Raw genomic sequence first — 25,601 nt, 5'->3', positions numbered from 1 at the left:
TAGTGCACATCTGTCTGGCAATGAGGCGCTAGGCATGCAACTGCAAATCTTGGAAATAACAGTATGACTGCAGAGAGGTAGCTTATTGCTTCAATCAAACCTAATTAATAACTCCAAGATTAAATTGACAAATGAGAGACATAAAAAAACAAAAAAAAACACCCACACACCACCACCAACCTAATACGGCTATTTGACAGATTTTTACATTTACAGCATACCTGTTTGACATCCCGAACAAGATGAAAGAGAGTTGGGTTAGTTGGGCCTTGTTTCTTTATAAAACAGAAGGGGGGGGGAAAAAAAAACGTTGGAGTGAGAAATTAGAAGTGCAAAGACAACATGAGAAGATTACAATAGAAGTCCCCCAGTATTATCACATGTTGACTCAAAAAAAAATCCTAGTTTTTAAAAACAAGTAGTAACCATTAAAGGCAAATATTTCAAATTGTAATATTAAGTACAGAGTATTTCCTTATTGTTTCATTTTACAACTTTGATGGTACTTCTGATTTGAGACATAATTAACCCACCTATAATTTGTCCACAAAGGAAAAAAAAAACAGAATGCAAACAGCAACAATATGCATATTGTTTGTTATAAAAATTATACAAACAAGTTTTAACAAATAGCCATTTTAAGTTACAGGAACACACACACACTGATATTCGTGTTTAGAGAATTGAAGGATCCACAGTAAAAGCTCCCTTACTTTTTAAATTTGTAATCTGAACATTCCCACTTTTTACCAAAGATGATTTTTCTTCTTTTTCCGATTTCCTGTGAAGGCAGGAACTGCTATACTTTTAGACATATGGTTACCCTGGCACCAATACAGATCTTGATTAAAAAAAGCACATCAAGTGAAGGGGAAAAAAAAAAAAAAAAAAAAAGCAACACCGTAAAACATTAATTTAAAAGTCTGATCATGTGGTCTCCTATATACAAGTTTATTAACAAATTGATTTCAAGGCTTTTCTTGTCATAACCAGATAATGAGAGTGTTAATGCAAGCCTAAAACATATTTATATACTATTCACTACTCATGGTTAGTTTTTGACAAAAAGGTTTTTTTTGTTTTTTGGTAAATACTTAATGTTATACAAAAGTTACCTTAAAATTTTTAAATCAGCATTCATGGAAACAATTTTTCTATGCAATGTTTATAACCATGTAGGTTCACAAAATAAGCTATTTTTACAATTATTATTTATTACATTATTTATTATGGTAAGATCAACAGCTATAGACAGAATTCACCTTATGAATATTGTCTATGGACTTTGTTTTACGTGCAAGTTTCAGTCATCTGGCTCTCTCTTGTTTTCTTCCCCACTGTGATTTACATTTCACACGTTCCACAACTGTGCTGCAATTTCCTCTTTAGTATCTATACCCAAATATCAGACTCAAATGAACACCCTGCTAACAAACTGTTTCTGGTGCCATTTCTGGAGAGCCAGAAAGCAGCTGTGGCACTGCAACGCAGCCAGACAGCATGCGCTTCTCAACTCCAACCTCCTGTGAAGGATTGGCCTTATCATCATCACATGGCACGTAGGCTAGTGCGCATGACCCAGTGCACAACACTGAGCAAATAAAAAGCTTTTCTAAAAAGCAATCTGTTTAAAAAGCAGTCATTCACTTACTGTATTATAAAGTTCTTCCAGCCTGGGAATTGTAAGGAACTTGTGCATGCTTACGCCGTTCTCAATCAGAAGTTTCACAAACGCAACTCTATCCATCACAAGGGCATCTAACATAGCCTGTTCCAGGGAGCCAACCTACAACAAACGAGTACAGGCTAGAGGCTGGAGAGAACCGGTAAAAATGCACTGAGATGAGTATACTTAGGTTACAAATTGATCTCATTCCTTTACAGAGGGCAGATCCTTTTATGTCTACAAAGATGCCACCTTGGGTTCAGGAAATCGCCCGAGCTTCACACAATTACATGATGAGAGAATATTCTGAGAACTTATTGCTGGGTGTTTTCTCTGGTCCTATACTCTTCCACAGAGATCTCTTATTGACATGCTCACCAGACTAAATTGACATTTAGTCTAACATAGTTCAGCTGTTCTCATATATTGACATTGGATGAAAGGTAGGAAGACATAAAACATTTAAAGCACAATTTGCTCCAAAGACAAATGCTCAGGACTATCCCTGCTATCAACAAGCCTTCCAGTACGTACTTTTGACTGTGCAGTCCCATAAGATTGTATTTTATCTTTATAGTAATAGGGGAAAAGGCAAGATCACAATGTAGTTTTCAAACTAATTTACAAACTACAAAAAATAGGTACTTTCTCCCTCTCCCTGAAAGAGGCAGCAGTGCTGCCAACCAAAGTTAATATATGTATTTTGCTAGCTACTTTTTAAGAATGTTACATGATTGTATAACTGTAAAAAAAGAAAGAACATCTGAACAACATGAATTCAGCTTTCATCTTTTGCAATGTCTTTTCTCCCCTATTTATTCGCAATGCTTAGCACATTTCTAAAATTCTTGGACTATTTTTAAGCACACAATAATAAAACAGTTATAAATCTATCAAGTATTCAGAAATTACTGTCCTAAAATAAACGTGTCAGTATTCTACAGACTATTTTAAGTCAAAAGACTCATTCTTTGCAGAAAGTTGAGTTTCTCTCTCAGAAAATGCCATTCTGCTTAATCTAGACTGCATACATACCAGCCATTGTTGCCCATAAACAAAAACATGATTTTTGGCAATGTCAACTCTATCCCATGCAAGTGTAAGGACAAGTTGGTCAAATGCAGATGCATTCGTGCCTTAAGAAACAAAACACAATGAAAAAAATTAAATGAATTAAGATATAAAACATTAAACAATTCTTACTTCTTAAAGCAGTCAAATCAAGTAATACAGCATAACTTTGTGGTAGATATTTTATCAGTTATGACATAGATTATGACACTGTAAAATGAGAAAGCATACTAGATAATTATTTGCTTAAAAAATAAAGATTCCTACAGATTATATTTTATAAATATTCCAGTATATAATCACTGAACTACAATAGCTGGGGATTCTAAATGCTCTTTAAAGTCTCACCTTTTAGCAATGCTGTAAGTATCGCAACATCAATGTCTTGATGTTCATCTGACCCAATATGAAAAACAGTAATCTGTTAAAAAAAAAATACATTTATTTTTAAACACATGTTCTTCCTATTCTATTGGACAAAGCTGATTAGCCCCAGTCTTTTATATCAGGAATTGAAATAACATTGAAAAAAATCTGTTTATCTTCAATGCATTTTAAATCTACACTCAATTTAAATCTTACCTTCAGTGTGTACTCTAGACTGTTTTCCTAAGTGGGGGCCACAAAAAACAACCTTTTATGAGAAAAGCAAAGTAGAAACCCTTTACACTCTTCAATGTCTTTTCGCACTATGATGACAATTCTCTATTGGCTATCACAGTATCTCTATCAGCTACCACACAGTATTCTGTTTACCTCCCCAGTTCATTCTAGATTACAAGATTAACCTGCCAGCAAATGTGTTTAGCTGAACATGTCAACTTAAGAACTCGGAACAGCATAATAAGGTCTCCAAATGAGACACCAGTACCTGAATTCAGGCCATATATAAAAGAGCTATATATAATAGTTCAGGCTCTATTAAGTGCTTTTACTTTAAGCATTCAATGATAGCAGTCTTTCATTTGTACGCTAATAACTAAAAGACAAAGCAGAACACCTAAAGGCTTTCAAAAAATATAATAAAATAAAAACAAGAAAAAAAGGAAAAAACCCACAAACAAAATAAATACATATACAGAACTATAAACAAAACAGAATCCTATCAGTTGAAAACAGATAGGATTGGAAACAAGGAAGTAACTTCAATTACCAGAAGTAATCACAAGAATGAAGTCTCTCTTGGCCATGAGATAAAGTATACAAAAAAACCCTAGATTTGACTATCTTCTGTGTTTGGAAAGATATATTATGGCCAGAAAAAATTTAAGAACTTGATCATAGAAAACATTTTGAGAAAGGATTTCATTTTAGATACACAAATGCATGTACCTTACATAAAGATTTTCTATAGTGATATCTACTTACAAGTTCTTTTTTTTTCATGCATTCCAGCAATGTCTGAAACAGATGAACCGCTTCACTTTGACCAAAATTAAATGTCTTCTTGATAGTTGAAATGATTTCAGGCTCTGCACCCTCAGGAACATTCCTGAGATTATAACAAACAGAGAAACACAAATTGTTATATATGAACAGCAGGAACAGCCACACATTTAATTAGTCTGAACATGTCCATTCAAAGTCCTGCCATTTATAAGCTTATAATTGTTTCAGGGGCAAAAGCTTGGGCAACCATTATAATGAAGTATAGGTTGCTTAATCTAAGACTTTCTGCTACTGCCTCCTAAAAGTAACTCAACCTCTCTCCCTTTCCTTCCCAAACTCAGTTCTGAGATATTCTCAGGTAAGTACTCTCCCCTCTGAGCAAGATCTGCATCTGATCTCGTTCTCAATGGACAAAGCTGTCTGGTTTAGCGCTACATTTATCTCCTCCTCCTGGTCCTGAGGCAGTCCCTGCAGCTAGTATCCAACATGTTTAAAGATTTAAGCAAATCTGGCAGCTAACTGGAAGCCACTGAGGACTGCGGACCACAAGCAAATCACATTTTGTTTTTGAAACTATGAACAGACAATTGTTTTCTGCACTTAAGTTTATATAAAGTTAAATTTTAACACTACTCAGAAGAAATAATATAGATACTTTTCCTGTTCCCTTTTCAGGCAAGCTACTACCATGCAATAACTAATGGCATACAAGTATTTCCATTCAATCAAGTCAAGTGATATTTTCAAGCAACTTGGTAATGTATTCAGGATAAGTCATTCTCACATCTCTGGAAGGTCTGGCCAGCTCTGACTTCTGTTGAGCAAAACAGTATATTGTGCATACTTAAAAAGTCATGTTAGTCACTTAGCAGGTTACTGCTGCTTAGTTTAAATCTGGGGTCAAAGCAGACAGAGCATTTAAATTGATAGTTGGGTGCTCTAGTTACAACAGTATAACACAATTACTGCACATTAGTGAAGTTACATGCGAGATGTTTCCCCTTATTTAGGATATAGGTGTATCTACTTTTCCTCTCCTTTTGTAAGTATTGCTAAAGCAAGCCCACCATGCCAGTTGCCCCAGATTCTGTAGATGTCACATGGGAGGAAGCCAGAACTGGAAAGAAATCTCAGTCTTTAGCCAAAGTGATTATTCGCAGCCAACCTGGAAAACTGTATCACATGCAATATTACACTCTTTTAGCTTTTGTCTTTCCATAGATAAAGCTCTTGCACAAATTCATTAAAGGACTACTCTCAAAAGACATCTCTATATAACTGAGAGTTTGACTAGAAGTACTACAACTTACCCTCCCTCCTCCGTTTGCTTGTGAACATACGCCAATATGTCTGCAGCTCTACCAGTTCCTTCACATACTACCACTGGCACAGGAGGACTTTCTTGAAGGAAGTCTAAAACTGTGAGTATGACGTTGGGTCCACCTTCAAATACAAGTGCTACCACAGGCACACCTTGGCCAATTCCTATAAAGTTGTAAATACACAAACAAATCCCTATTTTTCAATTTTTTTTTTTTTAGACCTTTGTCAGTATAAATGAAAACGTAAGCATAAAACATGAAGCATTTCACCAGGTCTAGCAAAAGAAGTTTTTAGTGTCAAAGTTACAGGAGGGGCATATACTAACAGACAAGGTTAACATTTGAAGGTCAATAAATAACAAACAAGCATTATTTGTCATTATTTTATCTACACAAATGCAATAACAAGGGTAGACATTTCACATATCTAAAATGCAAAAATACATTCTCTCTCAAAATATCTACTTTTCTTGCTGGAGAGTTCTAGCTATAGTCAAACACTATTATTTCCATTCTCTTTTACCAGCCACAGCTACAGCACAACTATTTTGCAAGCTATTCACACTGATTGCTTTTTCAGCTCTTGCCTTCTACTTACACCACTCTATTCTAGGTACATGGTCACTGACTCACCCTGAAATGTCAGATTTTTGCCAGGACATACAGATTTAGGGTTGCCAATTTTCTCACTGTTGTTTGTCAAAGATGCATTAAATAGCAAGATCAAGTGGGGAAACAGTAGATTCCAAAACAAAACATTTTACTCCAAATAACAACTTACTTTAAAACCATTTATTCCAAAATACAAAGAACAGCTAGGTCATATAATGGGTTCGACAATTTTTTTTTTTTTTTTTTTAAACAAACTACAGCAAGTTAATGTCATAAAACATCTTAGAATTGGGTTGAAAACAAGTCACAAACAGAGGTGTAAGAAATACTTGAAATCAAGGATTCTTCACTGGATAAATGCAATCTGGATTTCTTGCAGAACTGATGATGAAGTAAAGTACTGATCTATTTGTGCATGCTTGAAAGAATTGCATACACCTTTGCCAACTAAAAACAGTTAACGGAAACAATGTAGTAGGTACATATGCAATGCCAGCGCATTCACTTTACATTTTTAACAGACCAAGCATGCCCATTCTATTGGATGAAAGTTAAAATGCTGTTCAGCATACATTTTAACTATTGCTAATGCACAGTTTTAAGCACTGGGGTTTTTTTTTGTTTTTTGGGTATTTTTTTTGGGGGGGGGGGGGGCCTGCAAAGAAGCCAGATAAATACAATAGAACACACAATCTACAAAACAGAAGAGATATTCCTCACAGGAACACTCCCAAACTACTGCAGGAAAGTGAAAATTTTTCTTTAGATAACCCTGTTTCCCCTCCTGCACACCAGTAATTTCCAAAGAAGGGAAAATGTACCTAATTTGAACACAGGTACATGGAAACCCTGCTATTGACAGGGAATATCATGGAAGAATTCTTAGAAGAATAAGAAAAACACACACACAGCTCCATAGCTAGGAAAGCACTACATAAAGTCACTGCTTCCTCACACAAACATAGATGATGTTTTCCAAACTCAGTTTCTCTATTGTGGAACTGCAAGCAATCACCATCAAAAACATTAATCAGACTGGTAAGGCCTGACTACACACTAATAACTCAAATGATGTCTATTTACTTTATCAAAGCAAAATTGCCAGCTTTGTTCAAATGAGGAATTTTCCTCTCTGGTTTCAGAGAAATCCTAAGTCTTTCAGCAACTCCTAAGGTCCAAAGCAGCAGCTGAAATGATGTGCAAAATGGTTGTTTACCAGAAGTAAGGTTGAAACATGCAAAAAAAMCCCTAGTTTTTGTATTTTCTCATTTGAATATTTGACATAAACATCTTATTCAGTAAAGCATAGTAACACTCAGTCTTTGGTCATCATGATTACTTACTTGCATGGATCCGTTGCAAATTAATAGTTTTTTCCAGTTCTCTCCGTAATTTAACTTCTGCTCCATACTTTCCAACTGTTCCATCATCCACCAGAATGAAATGGGAATGGAGATTATTTAGGACATTTAATTTACTTAATGGGTTTAACAAGGTTTGATATGGAGCAACCACCTAAGTATAAGCACACAACAATATATTTTACTTTAAAGATTCAAATTAGTCCCTGTGAAACTTAGCTATTTGTCTAGACACAACAGATGGAAAACAACAAGCACTAACACATGTAAGTATGCCTTGGGTCAGGATACACCAACAGCTGTAGCTAGCTACGTAACTTCGTGCAGCAAAACAGGTAACTATCACAAAAGAATTTGGTTCTGAAGGATAATAGAGAAAAGGTCCCTTGAAAAGGTGTCTGTCTACAAGCAAAACTTGTGACCACTCTGGCAAACATTAGCCTGGAAGATTCAGTATCAAAAATTTTCAATTTATTATCCTTTGTAAATGCAAATTCTCTATAATACTTCAGCATTTTTGCTATTTGATTCACTAATGCCAGGGGGAGGGGGGGAAACCACACACACTTTAGAACAAGCTCCTCCTCTAGTGCATTTGCATTTTGCAACTTGTTTACCCTAAAGACCCTGCCTAAGTCACAGATGTCAGTGCATCTTCACTATAAAGCAAGCATTCCAATGTTGCAAAGGCAGTGAAAAAACACGCTTGAGCAGATTTGACAAAAAATAAGTCATGTAGATAATTATTTCAATTAGATAAGTTTATCCTTACATCTCTTCCAACAAGGTCATTTCTGTTTTCAATTACTCCCCATGGAGCAATCCCAATAGTGCAAATCTTTCGAGATGATCTGGAAGCATGTTCTCTTAGAGCATCACCAACATGTTTTGCAACACCTGTTTGTGCACAAAAACAATTCCAATATATTGAGTACCACGTCTTATTAAAGAATAGCTTTAAGAAATACACCTATTTTATTAATTTGGCCTGTTAAGGAGCTGAGAACTCATTTTACAGAGCACCAAAGAAAAAGCACCCATACAGTGCACAACACCTACTACTAGGAGACAAAGCACCACACATTAGTAATGCAACAAAATAAGTATTAGCTTAGAGAGAACTAAAAGACAGCTTCCAGTACATTACTGTACTTGTTTTAATCACAAATAAAGCAATAAGAAGTGGAAGTTTTTCCTCCTGCAGTTTGAAAACCATTGTGTTGTTTGTCCTTGAGGGACAATACAGCAGGCCATTTCAAGCTATATATGTTCAAAATGTGTGATAAAATATTTTAAATTCACTTGACCAAACTAAAACTTGAAAAACACTTTGCTTTAAGATACAGCTAGGCAGCCATTAAATCTTTTGGCTTTTATAAGCTATAATCCAGTTAACTGTGCACATTCACTTGTACTTTTCTTACCTGTGTTAACTCCTCCAGTTATAATCCAGGCTCCTGTTGTTACTGCAGCTTTAATAAGACCTTTGCCAAGCAACTGCTTGATGCGTGGGTGAAGTTCAAATTTCTGCATGCCCCCATGTACAGATATAACAAGCTTCGGCAACTCCATCTGCCATTCTTTAAGCATAAGTTGCAGAATAGCTTCAGGCTTAGTGTCATATGACAATCGCACATACTGAAGACAAAAGAAAAAAAGTTGAGTTAAAAGGTTCTTAGAAGAAACCATCACACAATCAGCGAGGAAAAACAACAACCAGAACATATTTCAGGAAATATTCTCCTAACCCTGGCTACAGAAAATTTAATTTATTTCCACGAAACAAGGCAGATGCAGTAAGTAGACAAATTTACATCATGCCCTCCAAAATTAAGGCCAAGATAGTTAATAGTTTTGAAAGCAAGTTTTGAAAAGGGGAAAAGGCTACAGAAATATGATGTTATTCCATTCTGCTGACACAGTGCCCTAGAAAAATGAGATTTTTTGAAAGTATTGGATCATTTCTAAGTTAGATTAAATTCAGAAATACTTTTAAAATTTCTGCCGTCTATTGGGAAAACTTGCATGTCTCATGTGAAAAGTCTTACAGAAAGACGAAGTGACTTGCTTTTCCCTCCCTATTCTTTGTGGGAAGAAAAGCTACATTCTTTAATACAAAACTTCAAATCTAGCAGCTTTTTAAAGCTTGCTATGGTTAACAGTTCAAGATGTAGTCAGTTCATCAGCTAAGAATACTTCTACATCCTTAATATGAACTGTTCAAAACAAGGGGGGGGGGGGATATGCAGAAAGTAAGCCCTACCTTGATCAAGTTCCAACTAAAAACATTGCTATCAATAAAGTGGTTTTAGCAACCCCACTGGTGCTCAGCAGAAGCAAGTACAGGTAACTTGCTATTTCTGTACTTCTAGAAATGGATTCTCAGCAATTTTAAGGTATACTAAGTGTATGAGGGAACACGTACACTGCTATACCAATGTGAAAGAATTCTGCTAGGAGCCCTTCTCCCCATGGGGAGGATCTAGACGGTCCTTGGGAGGCTCTGTTGGCAGCATAAAGAATGCAGCTCCTTCTTTCAAGGGCTTCAGTTTGGTTACAGGAGTTAAACTATCAAAACTCTTCCCAGTTAAATCTGCATGAGCATTAAACATTTTCCACCATCACTACCAAGTCTTTCACAAAATGGTTGTAGACAGCCCCCCCCTCAACCTTAATCTAATCAGGCTGATTAGTAAAGAAGTATATTCCCCATCTGCCCATAATTTTAAACACTTTTTCCAAGTTTGAAAATTTATGAATACAGAGTTAAATAACAGATGTTATTTAACAGGTGTTACAAAAATGTAACAGTAGTGAGCAAGCACCACAGATGAGTAAGATGTATTCTAAGTAAGTCTGAAACAATATGCAACTGAATTCTTAATGTAATGTTTTGCTGAAATGATTAAAAAATGGATTCTTATCATGATTTGCAATTTGCAGTAAAGCCTGTACATGAAGCCAATTAATTCTCTGATAAGTCTGAGTGACTTGTTCTGGGGGGGGGTGAAACACTTAAAGGGAAATTAGAAAGAATTCAAATCACAATAAAATTACTAGACTGACAGAAGACACTGCTTTATGACTGTACAGCTCCAGTCATTTTCATTACATGAAAGCATCCACCACCTGTATCAATGTGTTTAGAGAAGAAAAAAGAAAAAAGTAAACGTCATACATGCCTTAGCCCTGTAGGAATGAGAGCCGCCTTGAAAGTTGATGACACCATAAGCATCAGTAGGAGTCTGTTCCGTATGTTTTTCCACTGACCATTCTTCTATTTCCTGATTATAGTTTTCACCCAGCTTCACATCGGAGTATTTCATAGCAAGACTTGCAGTAAAACAGGCATGTTGTCTGACCAAGCGGCCACAACAGCACCTGCACCAAAGCGTATCATTTAGAATACTTGAATGAAGACAAGAGAGAAAACTTATTTTATTTATAACAGAGACAGGCTAGATTTACACCTGAAAGCAAAGTTTCTAAATATCATATAAATCTCTTCCCTAGAAGAAGCCTTGTTGCCATAAATATTTAAAACAAGGATAAACAATAAAACACAGTTATGCAAAATATTCAAGCTCGCTGACACAGCAAGTTAGAGGCCAGAATATGCTTTGAGTAGTCAGGACATAGAAAATCGCAATCGATTCTTTGAGGCCAAGTACTTCATGTCATATCTATAAATAAGTGATCTAAGTATTGCAGACAGTTCTTCATTTTTTTTAAAAATCTTCTAACCTTTCACTGGCTTATTTGTAATCCTGATCAAAACTTTTTAGAACCCCATTATGAAAGCCCATATTTAATGGAAAAACACTAAAAAATAGTGAAGAAGAACTAAAAGAACTCTTACCTTACAAGCTGCTGACAAATTTGACATCCTGGAAGGCATCTGTAAGAAATACCATTTAAATATATGGGTTAACTCCAGTTCAAATGTTAACAGGGAAAGAAAAGAAAAAAAAAAGTCACACCACTTCTCATGTACTTGCACAAAAATTATTGAACAAAAAGATCTACAGTAACTGGAAAATGTGCTAAATGCATAAACAGATGAAAGTTTCAGTCTTGTGGCTTTCAACTAGTTTTCAAGCTTTGAACCATCAATACCTGAAGCCCAAGAATATTTTAGACTCAGATAGCTGCAGTACTCTCAAATGGAAATATTTAGGTAGATGCTGAGAAGTTACTTACAGGCTGACATTTTCTTTCACTCAATTTAGCTATACAATGTTGTACCTATTCTACAAATTGATACTCCTAAGGTAAATCCAAGCCGAACTGCATGTGTGGGAAGGTTGTTATTTGATCATTGCTAAGTTGCATGCGGAAAAAAAAAAGATGTCTGAATAAACTTTATACAGCCATGTCTCTACACAGTGAGTTTATTATATAAAAAAAAATTTCCCATTTCTACCCTCTTTCATCTTAAATATTTTCATTGTTTTTCTGCTAATAGTTTTATTAATGTTTAAAGTTAACATAGCAGTTAAGTTGATATAGCCGTTTTCTGCAATTTTCAAAGCAGTGTTAACCATTCACTAGTATGCAAGTGCAAATGTGTGCAGGTGAAATTGCAGAAATTACATAGTAATCTTAAACTGTTTTCAGACTTAGAGCATAACCAATTTCTTAATTTTATCCTCTTTAGAAATTATATTCTACTGTTAATTATTTAGGTTTTTAATATTAAACTAGAGCTTAAAATCTTCTCTGGCAATTACTAAAGCATAAATACCAACACTAAAAAGTAAGGATCAAAAACATTGCCTACATATGACATTTTGGATTTTGTCTACATTTGATTCAGTTACGCATGATTCAGGAACAACAATATGGGATTCTAGAAACTGAAGGAAAAAATCTGATGGGAAAGTTGTAAATTCCCTTTTATGCTACACAGGGGTTAAACTAAAAGGGTAAGTGTTGAAGATCATTTTGTTCCTTGGGAAATGCTCTGGAAATTTTAACAGCTTCCTAATTACTTGATTTGCATTTGCAGATTTTCCATGTGCTACAGTCATGGCCATAAATTCTAAAAGCTTCCCCAGGTCACACAGTTTTAAGGAATGTGATGAATAATTCACAATAATTTAAAAATTCAAAAGCATTGACTTTGTTCCTTCTATTCTGCCTGAAAACAAGTTCCTAAAAGAAAAAAAATAGTATTCTGCCTGCATGGAACAAATGTGATCATATTAATTTTTTTCATGGAAAAGACTGAAGCAGAACTTTTCTCAAGCTCATGAGAAAGTGTCTTGTGCTTAAAAAAATGTGATTAATAATTTTGTGTTAATAATTTTAATATTTTGAGGTAGACAACACTGCCTTAAAATACAAAATTTAAATGTTTTCAATCTGTCTTTATTTCATATCAGTGATCCAGATGTTACGACTATGCACATCAAGTTCATTCATTGTGGGAACTCTTAAATTACATCTGTGACATTTAGTGAAGGTAAATTCTACAAGTAAGAAATGCTAGGGTTAGCACTAAGTTGCTTGATTTTTAGTAGCATGTGTCTAACTCAGTATAAGATAAAAGCATCCAAGAGATTTAAAATATTCTTCATTAGTCTCTGCCTCCCCTCTAAAACCCTTTTTCCCAATTTTTTACTCTCATTGTTTTCTCACAGATCTTAATGATGAAAAGGGACTAGAGAGAATATTTTGATATTTGTTTCTGTTTTGCTTATCTCCCCTGGAAGTAAAGCTTTCTTCAGCCTTTGCTTTGTATCTATTATTAGTCTCATTCCCTTCAGAATATTCCTTTTTCCTCCTCCTTTCTATGAATTTTTCAACCTTTCTTACATCACTATCAGCTTTATTTTCACACATCACTGTTACACTTGCATTGCTGTTCTTCAGACCTAAATATAGTCCAAATAACTCTATGGGACTTTCTGACTTTTTGGAAATACTCCACACAAGAAAAACAACAACAGCAAAAAAGAGCAAACAAACAACCAGAAGACACCCGCCGTAGACACACCATTGACACACCGCTGGACGAACTGGTTAAAAGCAGCAAGGAGAGTAGGTGAACACCTATCAGGGGATTCCTGCAATGCCAAGGTACTTCCATAAGAAAAAAATCTAAGACAGAGACACACAGAGAGACACAATGAGACTGCCCAGACACAAAGGACTGAATTCAAGGCAGTATTTTGCTACAGACTGAGTAGTTAGTCTAATACTCTTACATCACTTTTTCAATTTAAAAGGTAACAGTGAATTCTTATGCCATTTCTAGCTTACCTGTGGGGGTCTTTTGAACTTGGTATAATATACACACACTCCCTCTTGGTGAAAGTATTTTCTATCCAGGATTTCTGGGACTGAAAAAAGTTGAACAGTATTAAAAAAATACACATTAAATTATCATTATATGCTTTGCTGTTTCCCAAAAACTAACAAAATCATATATCAGCCTATAATGGCATCTAACACTGGTCACCCAAACCTTGAGATAAGCAAGACCATAAGTAAACAACTTCTTTAATAGATGCCACTTGTTGTAATAAATAAATCCCTTAAAATCTAAAGTAATATTTTCAAAGTTAACAATTAAATGGCAAAAATCCCTCCTGTAATATGCAAATAAAGATGTATAAAAACACAAACAGGAATTCAAAATATATTGTTTAGCTAATCTGTTGGGGGGGGGGGGAGATTTAAAGAAAAGCCCATAACCCTCAAATACATACAAATACACTCAAATAACAGTACTTTCATCTTTCTCTCCAATTAAGTAAAATTTCATCTAGCGCAGGTAAAAAAAAAAAAGTCTTCTAATAACACTGTCAATCTTTTCTAGTGGCCGTAAATCAGGACAACCTTTGTTCTTCATCAAGAAACTTTTCATTTCAATAGGCAAATGTAATTAGCATCACTCCAAGAGGTGTTTGGAGCTTAAACTCAAAACATATTCTGAAACTTGCAGCTGAAGATGTTTACTTCATCAGATATTAACCTACTTTAATAGCTGGACACCATTTTATTTGGGTTGCTTTAACCAATCAGGTAACATTGTTTTACGAGCTAATCTCAAGATTATTTGCTAACCAACAGGCATGATGCCCAGTGTCTGTGTCAGCTTTCAGCAATACATTGGGAAAGGAACTTGGATGTGATTTTTAGTAATTAAAAACAGGAAGAAACTTTGGGAGGTTGATCTGCACCTTATGCAACATTAGTTTAAATCCTTATTAAGATTACATCAAGATTTCTTCATTGCTAATAGCACGTCCAGTTTTAAATTTACATTCTACATTTAGAATTTTTTGAAAGTTTTCCTATTTTTTTTCTACAGAGAAAAAAAAAAAGACTGATGTATATTATTAACAGATATCTGCGAGAGTTCACTGTGGGAACTATGAATTAAAGATTTTTAGACCTGTTATAACAGAAGATTCAGTACAGACATCTGGTCTTTCACCTACTGCAATGTCAAGATCAATTTAAGATAATACACAGAAGTTAATAAAAGTAGGACTGTACCAGCTGGTTTTAATAAAGTCCCCTGGAAAACTGGTCCTCAACTGCCTGCCCTCTTTCAAAGCATTTCCCATATTCAGCAGATCTTTCCCACGTTATTCCTCATGACCTCCCTCCAATATTTTGTCCTAGCAAAGCCTGGCTGTGAATCTGCCAGGTGAGCGCCCAGCTGGGGCTCCAGTTGCTATCCTCCCGTTCAGAGGGCCACCAGCCTCTCCTCTCCTGGGGAGAGTGGGAAGGGGCAGGTACAGGCTCCCACTCCCCAGGAGAGAAGGAAGAAAGATGGGAGAAAGGCAAGATATACAATCCGCAGCAGAGAGTGGTTGGGGGGCATGACAGAATGAGCGCCCACACCATGTTTTTCATTTAAATTTATATTTTAAACACCTGGAATAGTCATGGCCATCATTCACTGCCCTCCTCTCTCCTATCCCTGCACAACAGAAGGAATGCTGTTGTAAAGGAGAAAAAGGCCTCGCAAGAAAGACGTGGGATATTAGCTATTATACGTGAACATGCCATTATGAAGGATTCTATCACATTCATGCTTTCTCCCCCCGACCCAACCCGAGCAGTTTGAAGTGACCAACTTGCAATAGCCCAGTGAAAGGGGAGGCTTCTTCCACTCTTGTCCTCAGAATTCACACATAAGCCTTCATAGCAGCCTTCAATCCATACGTAATCCCTTAGCAGCCTTCTCCTCAGTTCTCGGCTCGGGAGAGAAGCACGTCACTCTGCATGCGCAACCTGCATGTCTCCTAGCACACCTGCTCCTTACCTGCTGCTGTGCTCAGAACAGCGTCATCTCTTCTCTACCTTCTATCACAAGATTAGCAGTGTTACACACACGTGGTTTTTTTTTTTTTATTTTTAATATCAATATGCATATAGTTGCTAGCCTCCAAGTTTCTCGCTTCCATCCTCCCAGAGTTTTTGTTTGTTGCCTTTATGTCCTATATAAAACCCTGTTCTGGAAGTTGCTTGCTGCTCAGCCAAGTGTCCCTGTTGCTCATATGGTATATATTTCTGTACTTCCTTTCTTAAAACAGATGTCTTTACATAGATCATTACTTCAACACTGCAGTAGTTTAAGCTTGCATATAAACTCTGCTTATCCTGCAGAATATAAGATAGAGAAGAGTAATTTAATATTTAAGTATTTTAGTTAGCTGGCTAAAACCACATCTTGGAGCAAGCCATCACATGCCTAACATGACAGATACCGAAATCTGAAGTATTATAAACCACAAGTAATTGCATCTATTGCTCCATGAAATATTGCTTATTATTAAGTGGTGATCAAAGCTGGGAACAAGGAACACTGGTTTACAGCATACAGCACCAGTTCTCATAATAAATGGTTCTGAAAATAAAATTTAGAAATATATACATATTAATTTGGGGGATTTTAAAGAATGCACAGTTTTAATCACTGATGAAGCATTTTTTTCTATATATTCTTCAATAGGGCAAGTGTTTTCAGTATAGCATGAGTACACCTATTCAAGTTATGTGGAATAAGTTCTATACTGTCATTAAAATGTACTTGGAACTTTTTGTTTGGTAAAACTAGACTTTCTCCAGCAGCACTCCTGTACTCTGATTCATCCTGATCACACAAGATTTTATACAGAACTTGCTAATAACACATTCCTGCTTTCAGCTGGGGGGCAGGGGAGAAGGAAAAAGGAAAGAAAGAAAATAGTAAGGAGAGAATAACGAAAATAAGACTTTTCCCATAAATGTGTAAAGATCACATTAAAAAAAGTAGAATGAACTGATGCACGGTATTATTTTCTATGTAGTAACAGCTGCTATTTACGGAACGATCCTGTGATGACCAGAAGGAAGATGATGCATAAGACACTTAAGAGAAATCAGTTTCAGGATAGACTCTGAAATACTTCCTTAGCAGTAAGAGGTTAAAATAGGAGATCAGTCAGCAGTCAGAATCAATGTTCAAGTTACCAGACTTTATTTAAAACAAAACAGTCCACTCAGTTTTTGATCATTTCTACAGCACACACAACACGCACACAACCACACCTCTTACATTTTGCTTCCAGCAGTCAAGCGACTTCTGTTGACAGGAGCGATGGTGATCTGTTTTGCCGGTGGATTTGAGAAGGTGTACTTTACATGATGGCAACAGCTCCGTAGTGTTGCAAAAAGTCCAGATTTTAGGAAAAAGCGTAAGTGGTAGTTTAAACATAAAACGGGGGATTTCAACTATTTATTTTCTTTCCTTTCAAACTTGCATCTTAAAGACGAAGAAACAAAAACCTTTCCATATTCTCTCCCATGCATTTCAAATTTGCCAAACTAAAATATTTAAGATTTACAAGAAAAATATATTGCTCCAGAATGATCTTTTTTTTTTTCCCCTACAGATGGAAGTTACATATGAAAATTTCTCCACCTTAAGACTGCTAGTATTCAAAGTTGGCAGGATCACCTCTGTGCACCAAACAAAACTTGTAATATCTCTTACTTTTTGGAAGACGTATTACAGGAACCTACTAACTCCTAGCTCTGAAGTGGCCAACATCGCTTTTGCTCAGTTTTCAAGCTGTCGAGGGTTATGCAAGACACCTTATTCTGGTTCCACTGATTTTGGGGTAGATAGTCAAGCCCACTGTGTCTTTCACTACTTCTGAAAGAACTTTAAGAAACAAAAAGCGCATAGATTTGATTCAATAAGCTAGAACAGATAAACTCACACTGGGATCATGATTAAAGGAAATACTTTAAGCCACTTCCAATAAATAAGTCCTTTCATAACACTTTCACAAGCGCTAAAACAATTGTAACTGCTATTTGAAACAAAACTTATTCAAGTAGTTGCTGAACTACAAACTCAAGAGAACGTGTCTGAATTGGAGCACATACAGCAGTATTTCCAGACTTCAGAAAGTATCTAAGTGCCCAAAAAACCCACAGCTTTTTATAACAGGTAAAAATTTTACCATAACAATTTCCAGTATTAGTTATTTTTGCTTCAGCAATAGCATTAGCACTTCAAAGCATCGCTTATAGAAATAAAATAATTTAAGTAGACCTGCTAAAGAGGAATTCCTCACATTACCTTTACTGAAATTTATGATGGGTATTTCTAGCAAGTCTCCTTGTAGAATGAAACTCTTAACACAAAGTTAACTATAATTTGAGGTTTTATATGTAGCAGGTTACAAACAAAAAGAAGCAATGCACAGTGTAAGATCAGGTTCCCCTGCCCCCCGCCCACCCCCCCCCAAAAAACCCAACACTCAATCACCTTCCCCTCCTTGATCTAACACAGTGTTCATGGAAGACTCCTGTCCAACACACTAAATGAACAAAAAGCTTTCAGGAAGCTCTGGCAGGGCTGCAATTGGTGCACGACACTATGGCAGTGCCTTATCAAACTGCAGTGGAATTATTTGAGTTTATCCAACAAGTTTTGTCTGAATCATTTTCTACAGAAAAAGCAAGCTTCCCTATTTGGCAAGATCTCAAAATAACTTACATGACTTAACAAGTCAGTAAATATGGCAGTTGTAAAGATACTAGTATAGTCGACAACCATGACCTTGTTCATGTATGAAAGAATTTGTTTATTCTCTCTGCTCATTTATTTGTTAATGATATCGCATGTTGTTGGAGGCTTGTAAGTTATGGAATAGTTGCTACAACACTAATTTTAAACTTTTTTCCAAAATATCACTCTGGAACCTGCAACACCGTATATCAACCTAGCAGTTCTGCTGACAACTTTTCTGTAAAACTGAACAGCTGGATCAGGAAACTGACCTGGATTAAAAAGAAAAAAAATTTTTCAAACCAAGACTTTGCAGAAGGATGAGAATACAGATATCACACTTACTGATTGCATAGATGTTTGACCTTATTTTCAAATTTAGAAGCAATAGCAACTTCTACAGTATCTCATATTTCAGCTTTCTAATCTTTGTTTGCACCATATGGGTCTTTAATATACACAATAGTTTTTAAAGGAAAAGATCTTCCAATTTTATTTGTCCCTTATTAAAAACAAGTAGGCTCTATACTCTCTTCTCTTTCCTCACCCACCTCCAATTTCCAAAAAGTTGAAATTTCCATTTGGGCAAAGAACAAACACGGAAAGTTTCAGCAAGCCTGAAAACAGGAAGGTACAACGGAAACTGTCTGCTGCATAAGTATAGCAGAGGCTACCACAGAGCCACCAGTTTCCTATATGTCCAGGCCACTTACAACTCACAAGCTAAATTTCAAAACATTCAGACAAGACATTCTGTTCTCAAGAGTCTCCTTCAGTTTGTCTATTCAAGGAAAGACCCACAGACAAGTTACTACTTCCCACATGCCTATGCATACTGCACACACTCCTTTGACTGTGTAGAAGAGGCTCTCTTATCTCCGAAACCCGTGCCATTAGCCAGATGCGCTGCATGCTGGGCCTGAATCATGGCCCCTGCCCAGCAAACAGCAGCACCTACCGGAGCACTAGGCTCCTCCAGCGGCACCTCAGAGGCAGAAAGTCCAAACTAACCTTTATCTTCTTACCACGCTCACACTCAATGCCTAATAAAAATCAGATAAAGCCAAACAACCAGGATGAACACAACTGCAATTTAAGTTAATGCATATCAAGTAGTTTAGCATTAATGCAGCTTTTTTTTTTGTGGGAAGAGGTGACATATAAATAAAATGCATGCTCATTGAAGGGATTCCAGCAAAAGCTTCAAATCTTTAAGGCAGTAAAAACTTTGCTCTCCAGTCAAAGTATCTTGGCTTGTTCTTAATACAAGTTCACTGAAAAATATTCAAAATGTGTATCCCAGGATAAGCTAAAGCAACTAAGTCACTGCGTATGGGGTGGAAAGTTATCTGAAAGATAGTTATACATACTTTTCCCAAAATAAGAACCTAAATATCATGCTGAAAAATCCCAACAGAATGCAAACTCATTAAAGAAAATCTCCAGAACTGTAGCAAATTTTAAGTAAATAAGTGGATGTCGGGGGGGGGGGGGGAAGGGAAAGGTAAGCAGTTTGATGCTATATATTTACCTACATTTGTTTTAAACTCTTGGCTCCAGCAAAACACTTCTTTCCTTGCAATTTAAAATTACATACCTCTATAATTACTGTGGATTTTTTTTTTTTTTAAGGAGGGGGGAAGAAAACAAAGCATTTAGCTAGCTAGTATTATGTACTATATTTAAAAGACTCTTTGCTGAAGAATACCAGTACTGTCTGTCCAGAGACTACACACACAGACACACAGACACACACACACAAGCACCTAGGAAACTTGTTGTTGAATTAACAAATACAATATCACTAAGCCTTACCAATTTTTAAGTATTTTCTATAGAAGGCATGGATATGTGCAATACTGGAAAGAGGAGTAGGCCCTATATTATCACAGTGCCAAAATCATGCAGAGTGCCTTGATATATCCCTATGAAACATGTCACCCTAAATGATGAATGATACTGCTTGAATCTACAACTGCTGTTTAATACACTAAAAATGAAAATTCTTGCAAGTGCATTTCATCTGCAGTCCGTTTTTTTTTGTTTTTGTTTTCTTTTTTTTGAAACCCTAACTTTATTTTTCCTGTAGCTTTATCTACAGGAAAAAGTTGCTTAGCTTGTTTATTTGCTTTCCCAAAATATTGACACACCTTCTGTCAAAGAACCCAGCTGGTTCAGACACAGACGGATCCTATCCCGCACAAAAGATGTCACTGCTACGTTGAAGATCCTGGTCTGCACAGAACCATTCACCTGGCTTAACTTCACTCCTAGGAAGTCAACCGCTCTAGTTTTCTGGGTTGAAATATTTCTCCAATGAAAATATCGCTACATGCCTGAAAATACTGTGCTCAAAGGCAAAAAAAAATATTATTTTTATTTTAAATAGCGTTGAGAAAGCAGGGAAGGAAAAGGGGTAATCAAAGAAAGTCTTCTGTCCATTCAACTGCCCAGTGCATTCAGAAACAAACCTCAACCCAGCGAGCAGAGATATGAATCTTCATATCAATGGCTCCCTCACTGCAGAAAACAAACCTGCAACAACCCTATTCTTTATTAAACAGTTCAGGAGATTTGCTCTGAACAGTCTTCACAGCAATCTAGGTCTTTAACAGAGCAGCTATTGTTTCGTCAAGTTCTGCTCTGACGTAACACAGTCGCCACCTAATTCACCAAATCCATTTGCAGTTTGGGATGCAAAGAACACTTGGGACTTATCAAAAGTGATTTTTAAAGCTATCTCCTAAACTTTACCAAAATGATTCCAATGCGCTTTTTATAGAACAGGTAGCATCTGTGGGATTTTTATCAAATAACCACAATGCACAATATTCAATATATTTTATATATTATATATACACATATATAAAAAATATGAGTCTATAAACTTTTTTTTTTTAATATGTAACTCAAAAGACCGTAAACTCACATACAGCAAATTTAACATTCTGAAGTCTTATTTTTAAGTTTGATGTAACAGGAAAAAAAAATGCATGGACCTATTATTTGGGGGATATTTTTATTATTATAAGATATTTTTATTATTATAAAAAATGAATATTTTATATGTAGATTCAGACTCAACCTATTTAATCCACATTATTGGGGAAGTTACCTTCTATCTGCAATATAGGTCTTCTAGTGGGAATCTGGAGCAAATCCAGCATGCCTAAGTAAAAATCCCAGGATTAACATCCATGTAAAGGTGCATGTTAAATCACAGTCATAAAATTTCTCCTCCTTTTTGGAAAGTCCCAAGTGTTAAAATGCATATACTATCCTTGCAAGACATGAAAAAAAAATTAAAATATACTTTAAAAATATTTCACAGCTCATTCTACAGCATGAAAGACTTCAGGTCACACAGAACTTATTTGTTCATTTCAGAAGACACATCCAAACACTGGTGCGAGTGTAATTGCAAGATGGCTATTTTAAAATGGCCTTCTCAACTGAGATAACAGTAAACACCTTCACAGTTAAATGCCCAAGAAACGAAGTAGTAATTAAATAGGCTTGTCAAAAAGGGAGAATCTATAAGACTCAGAACAGCAAATTATATTCCTGAATAGGCCTTCAGAAAAGCAGAGTATCCTATATGGAGAGTTTTTTCCTAGTGTATTTTGCTATTTATTTTTCAACTTTGATAATCAACAGAAATTGGAATTTTCTTAGGAAACAGAAAACACAGAAGAGGGTTAACCAATATCACCACTGTCAACTGGGTAAGTAAATTGATCTCAACAGCTTACATTTGCACCTCTCCAGACTACTGAAATATTAAACGGAAAAATGTTAGCCCTTCTATAAAGGCTATAGATGGCTTTCTATGAGCTCACAAATCCAATATGTTTCAAAGCATTCCATTAAGCAAATTAAAAACATATACCAAAACTTCTATCTAAAAGCAACTAAGGGAGTTAGCCCACTGAGTTTTCAAAGGGGATGAAGAGAACTCTTTCCCCATAAGATTTACTACCTTCATTTATGACACAGATGAAAAAAAGGATAGAAAGGGAGCACATGGTAATCACAGCAAGAAAAACACCAGCCACAGCTTTGCAGCCAGCTTTTTCAGATTTAACTCCAATTCCCATTTCACTTCATTAAACGAGAGACTAAAAGTAAACAAAAAACACCAACACCCCATCACATGGCCAAAATAGAGGGATGTTTTCAAGCCAGCTGTCATACAGTCACTGCTTGTTTTTGCCAGAATCCCGTGTTCGAAACCCATTTTTAATGATGTCCAGCCACCAATTTAAACCAACCCCAAATCGCCCTTCTATTTTTAACACACAGTCTACTCTTCTTTCCTTGTCTATGGCGATACAGTTGTATAGTCTACATCCTCTTCATTTCCCTTAACATTGAGCATTTATCTGCAGTCTACACTCATTTTAGTCTTACTGTTGACTGCAAGTCTTCGCACTCTTAACTAAGGAAGGTAGAGTTGAGTCAGCGTGCCTGCTCACCAATGCAGAAAAGAAGTAATGCCAAGCCTTTTTGGCAAGTGTTGAGGACGGCCACCCTCCACGGGCCTCTCCCTGGCACGCACTGCGACATGCCGTGCGTGCCTCCAAGGAACCCTGCACTTCGCGGATCACCACATTTACTGCGCAGGAAAGAATTAGTTTGGTTCAGACTCTACACGTCTGGGAAGCACGGCCTTGCCTCACACAAAACATACAGTGGCATATGAGCAGACAACCCTGTAAACTCTACTTCTATTTTTAGAAGGAATAAGGCTTGGGGCAAGCTACCAGTGGTAGAACAATTCATGGTGCCTGGAGCTGTTTCCCAAGCAACTTCCAATCCCTCCCCCATCACATAAGGGGTACAAATTACAGATATGGAAAAGGAGTTGATGGTGGCCACCTCAGGAAACAGCAGTAGGAGCGGGCTCCTGTCACCAGCCAAATAATTAATCCGACGCTCAATTTGCTCCCAGATGAAAAAAAGCTCAACTCCGGAATCAATTATTCCTAGCCAGCATACAAGCTGCAAATTCACTTCACCTAGTGCAAAGAATATCTTTGAGCTTTACAGGTCTGCAGATTTAAACAAGGTCCTCCCTTTCTCATTCATGAAGTACATGAACATCGGATTAATGCATCATGCTGAAGCACATTAGAACTACGAAAATCAGATTGGATTGGGTGTATGTTGTTGGTCTCGCTCTACCACTTCTTAACCTGCTCCATTTAGAGATCTGATTTATTTTTAATGTCATATGAAGAAAGAGACTTCTCTATCATTACAGTGAGGATTTTGGTGCCTACTGACCTAAGTAGGCTATTATTAACTCACTAGAGTAATGGAAAGTTATTATCGCTACAGGATGCTTGACATAGCTAGCCCAGGACAACTCTCTGAATATCTAAAAAAAAACCAGAAAGGCTCACTTTTAAGTTATCACAGATCAGTAATATTTAGGTAAATGGCATGGGTGGGGGTGTGGGGGGGGAACGAGAGAACACACTAGTGTGCGTGTGAAATAGGTGACAGCACCTGACCACAGCTAAGGAGGATGAAATTTCAAACAACTTGTCTTTAGACAGTATCAGGGAGAACTAATTTTTTTTTTGTTTGTTTGTTTTTAATGACCAAAATCAGTAACACTAGGAAAGAGCCCTGTTGGCAAACATGTAAAGAATCACCTGAAACAACAGATTTGGCATTTTGTTTACAAGAACCCCACTGTGGAGGTAGGATGGGGTACACTGCCTTAACTCCTAGTGCCTGAACTCCTGTACAGGTTTGCACGCACACAAACATCCCATTAGTTGCTAGCTGCAATAGGGGAAGTAACTATTTTAGTCAACTCGCTACAGTGACCAGAGTTCTTGAGAGATTTTGCAAGCAGCACGTCTCGCACTTCACACACCTCTGCACCTGCAAGGTCAAGATCATTTGACTGTCATGTTCACTAGGTCTTCCTGTACTCCCAAAAGGACACCAGGAGCGGGAGCGCCATTAATCTTAGTGCTCTTGTAATTGTAAAGATGAGTTAGAAGCTGGGATAGGATGGAGAAAGTAGAAGGGGTGGGGGGGAGCGGGGGAGGAAACCAAAACAAGAGATCGACATAGTAGATGTTCAGTAGGCAGCATTACAAAAACTATGTATTTTTAATTCAGATGATAAACAAGGAACTACTGGGTTCAGTCACATTTTTATTGCCTGTCAAGCCAGAGAGCTAGCTGTCATTAGAGCTAGCTAACTTCACAGTTGCTCAAGAGCGTACACTGACTAGAACTCAGCTCCAGACACATGCAGTATGACGGCAGGCTAGAGACATCCATGGACCTAAACTCATAAAGTGCTTTCCCCTCTAAAGTTATTTAAGTAGTTTCTGTATATTCTAGGAAAGTGCAAAGGAACTTAACTGGCTTTATTTATGCAAATGTGAAAGCAGCTACTTACTGTCTGAAATAATATATAAAACTTATTTAGGTAACTTTAAAAATTTCCACCTTTTGTTTTTGTGGGGAACAAACAGTTGTTTGACCTATTGTGCCTTATTTTATTGATTTTTCATGAGGCTACTCTTACATAAAATTGAGCTCTCCATCACAACATGACACTGACTGCTGAAATATTCTTCTACACTTACTTTTCCATTAGCATTCAGGTATTCAAATATTAGTAGCCTTTGAAAGTCTCAACTAGAGTCTAACACCCCTCTCCCTAGATTTTTCTTTTAAAGATTATAGCCAGACTTGTAAAACCTATGCAAGACAGTGTTTTACATGAGATCTTGAAGTCATTCATTCCATCTCTAAGCCAATATTTAGGCTGCTAAAAGTGTACCATTTTACCATACTGTTTTACCAGAATATTAGAATATTTCCTGTCACACCATCCTTCATGCACATACAGAATTGCTAATTAAAATACAACCAAAGACACCCCAATTCTTAACTACCGATTTAAACCTAGGGCTGGCTACCTCTAATAGGGAAATAAGAGAATGTCTTTTGGTGTTTCTCTTATCCTGGTCTTATGTGGCTGCCTCGGCAAGCATGAATCCCGAAGCTAGGTATCCAGTTCTCAAATGAAAATGCAAAACTCTTATCAAGCACTTCTATGGACTTGAACCCTCTGACTCACCAGGTGAGGCACTAGCAGCTCAAAAGCAGAATCATTTCATGGAAGGGGA

General features: G+C 36.6%; 1 protein-coding gene across 4 annotated transcripts in view; it reads right to left on the bottom strand.

Moving 5' to 3' along the window:
• TRPM7 (transient receptor potential cation channel subfamily M member 7) overlaps nt 1-17,128 on the bottom strand; it is a 47,015-nt gene extending 29,887 nt beyond the window's left edge. For 3 of the 4 annotated variants that reach the window (XR_003252613.1, XM_026060560.1, XM_026060561.1), the window contains exons 1-12: nt 13,686-13,816; nt 11,281-11,319; nt 10,604-10,802; nt 8,846-9,059; nt 8,194-8,318; nt 7,404-7,575; nt 5,437-5,611; nt 4,106-4,229; nt 3,086-3,158; nt 2,702-2,802; nt 1,652-1,786; nt 222-275 (exon numbers count right to left, since the gene is read on the bottom strand). Coding sequence is in view for 3 of the 4 variants with exons in the window: in XM_026060560.1 (XP_025916345.1) it covers nt 222-275; nt 1,652-1,786; nt 2,702-2,802; nt 3,086-3,158; nt 4,106-4,229; nt 5,437-5,611; nt 7,404-7,575; nt 8,194-8,318; nt 8,846-9,059; nt 10,604-10,802; nt 11,281-11,319; nt 13,686-13,801 (1,527 nt within the window). In the remaining variant the exon portion in view is untranslated. Of the gene's footprint in view, nt 1-221; nt 276-1,651; nt 1,787-2,701; nt 2,803-3,085; nt 3,159-4,105; nt 4,230-5,436; nt 5,612-7,403; nt 7,576-8,193; nt 8,319-8,845; nt 9,060-10,603; nt 10,803-11,280; nt 11,320-13,685; nt 13,817-16,977 lie in introns of those variants that run through there. The other variant, XM_026060562.1, reaches the window with a different exon arrangement.
• Between the last annotated feature and the right edge of the window lie 8,473 nt (nt 17,129-25,601).

Source organism: Apteryx rowi, unplaced genomic scaffold, assembly GCF_003343035.1.
Source record: "Apteryx rowi isolate R43461 unplaced genomic scaffold, aptRow1 scaffold_17, whole genome shotgun sequence".
Classification (NCBI taxonomy): Eukaryota; Metazoa; Chordata; class Aves; order Apterygiformes; family Apterygidae; genus Apteryx; species Apteryx rowi.
Note: the sequence above shows the minus strand (reverse complement) of the source record. Positions and strands in the feature narration are given on the sequence as shown.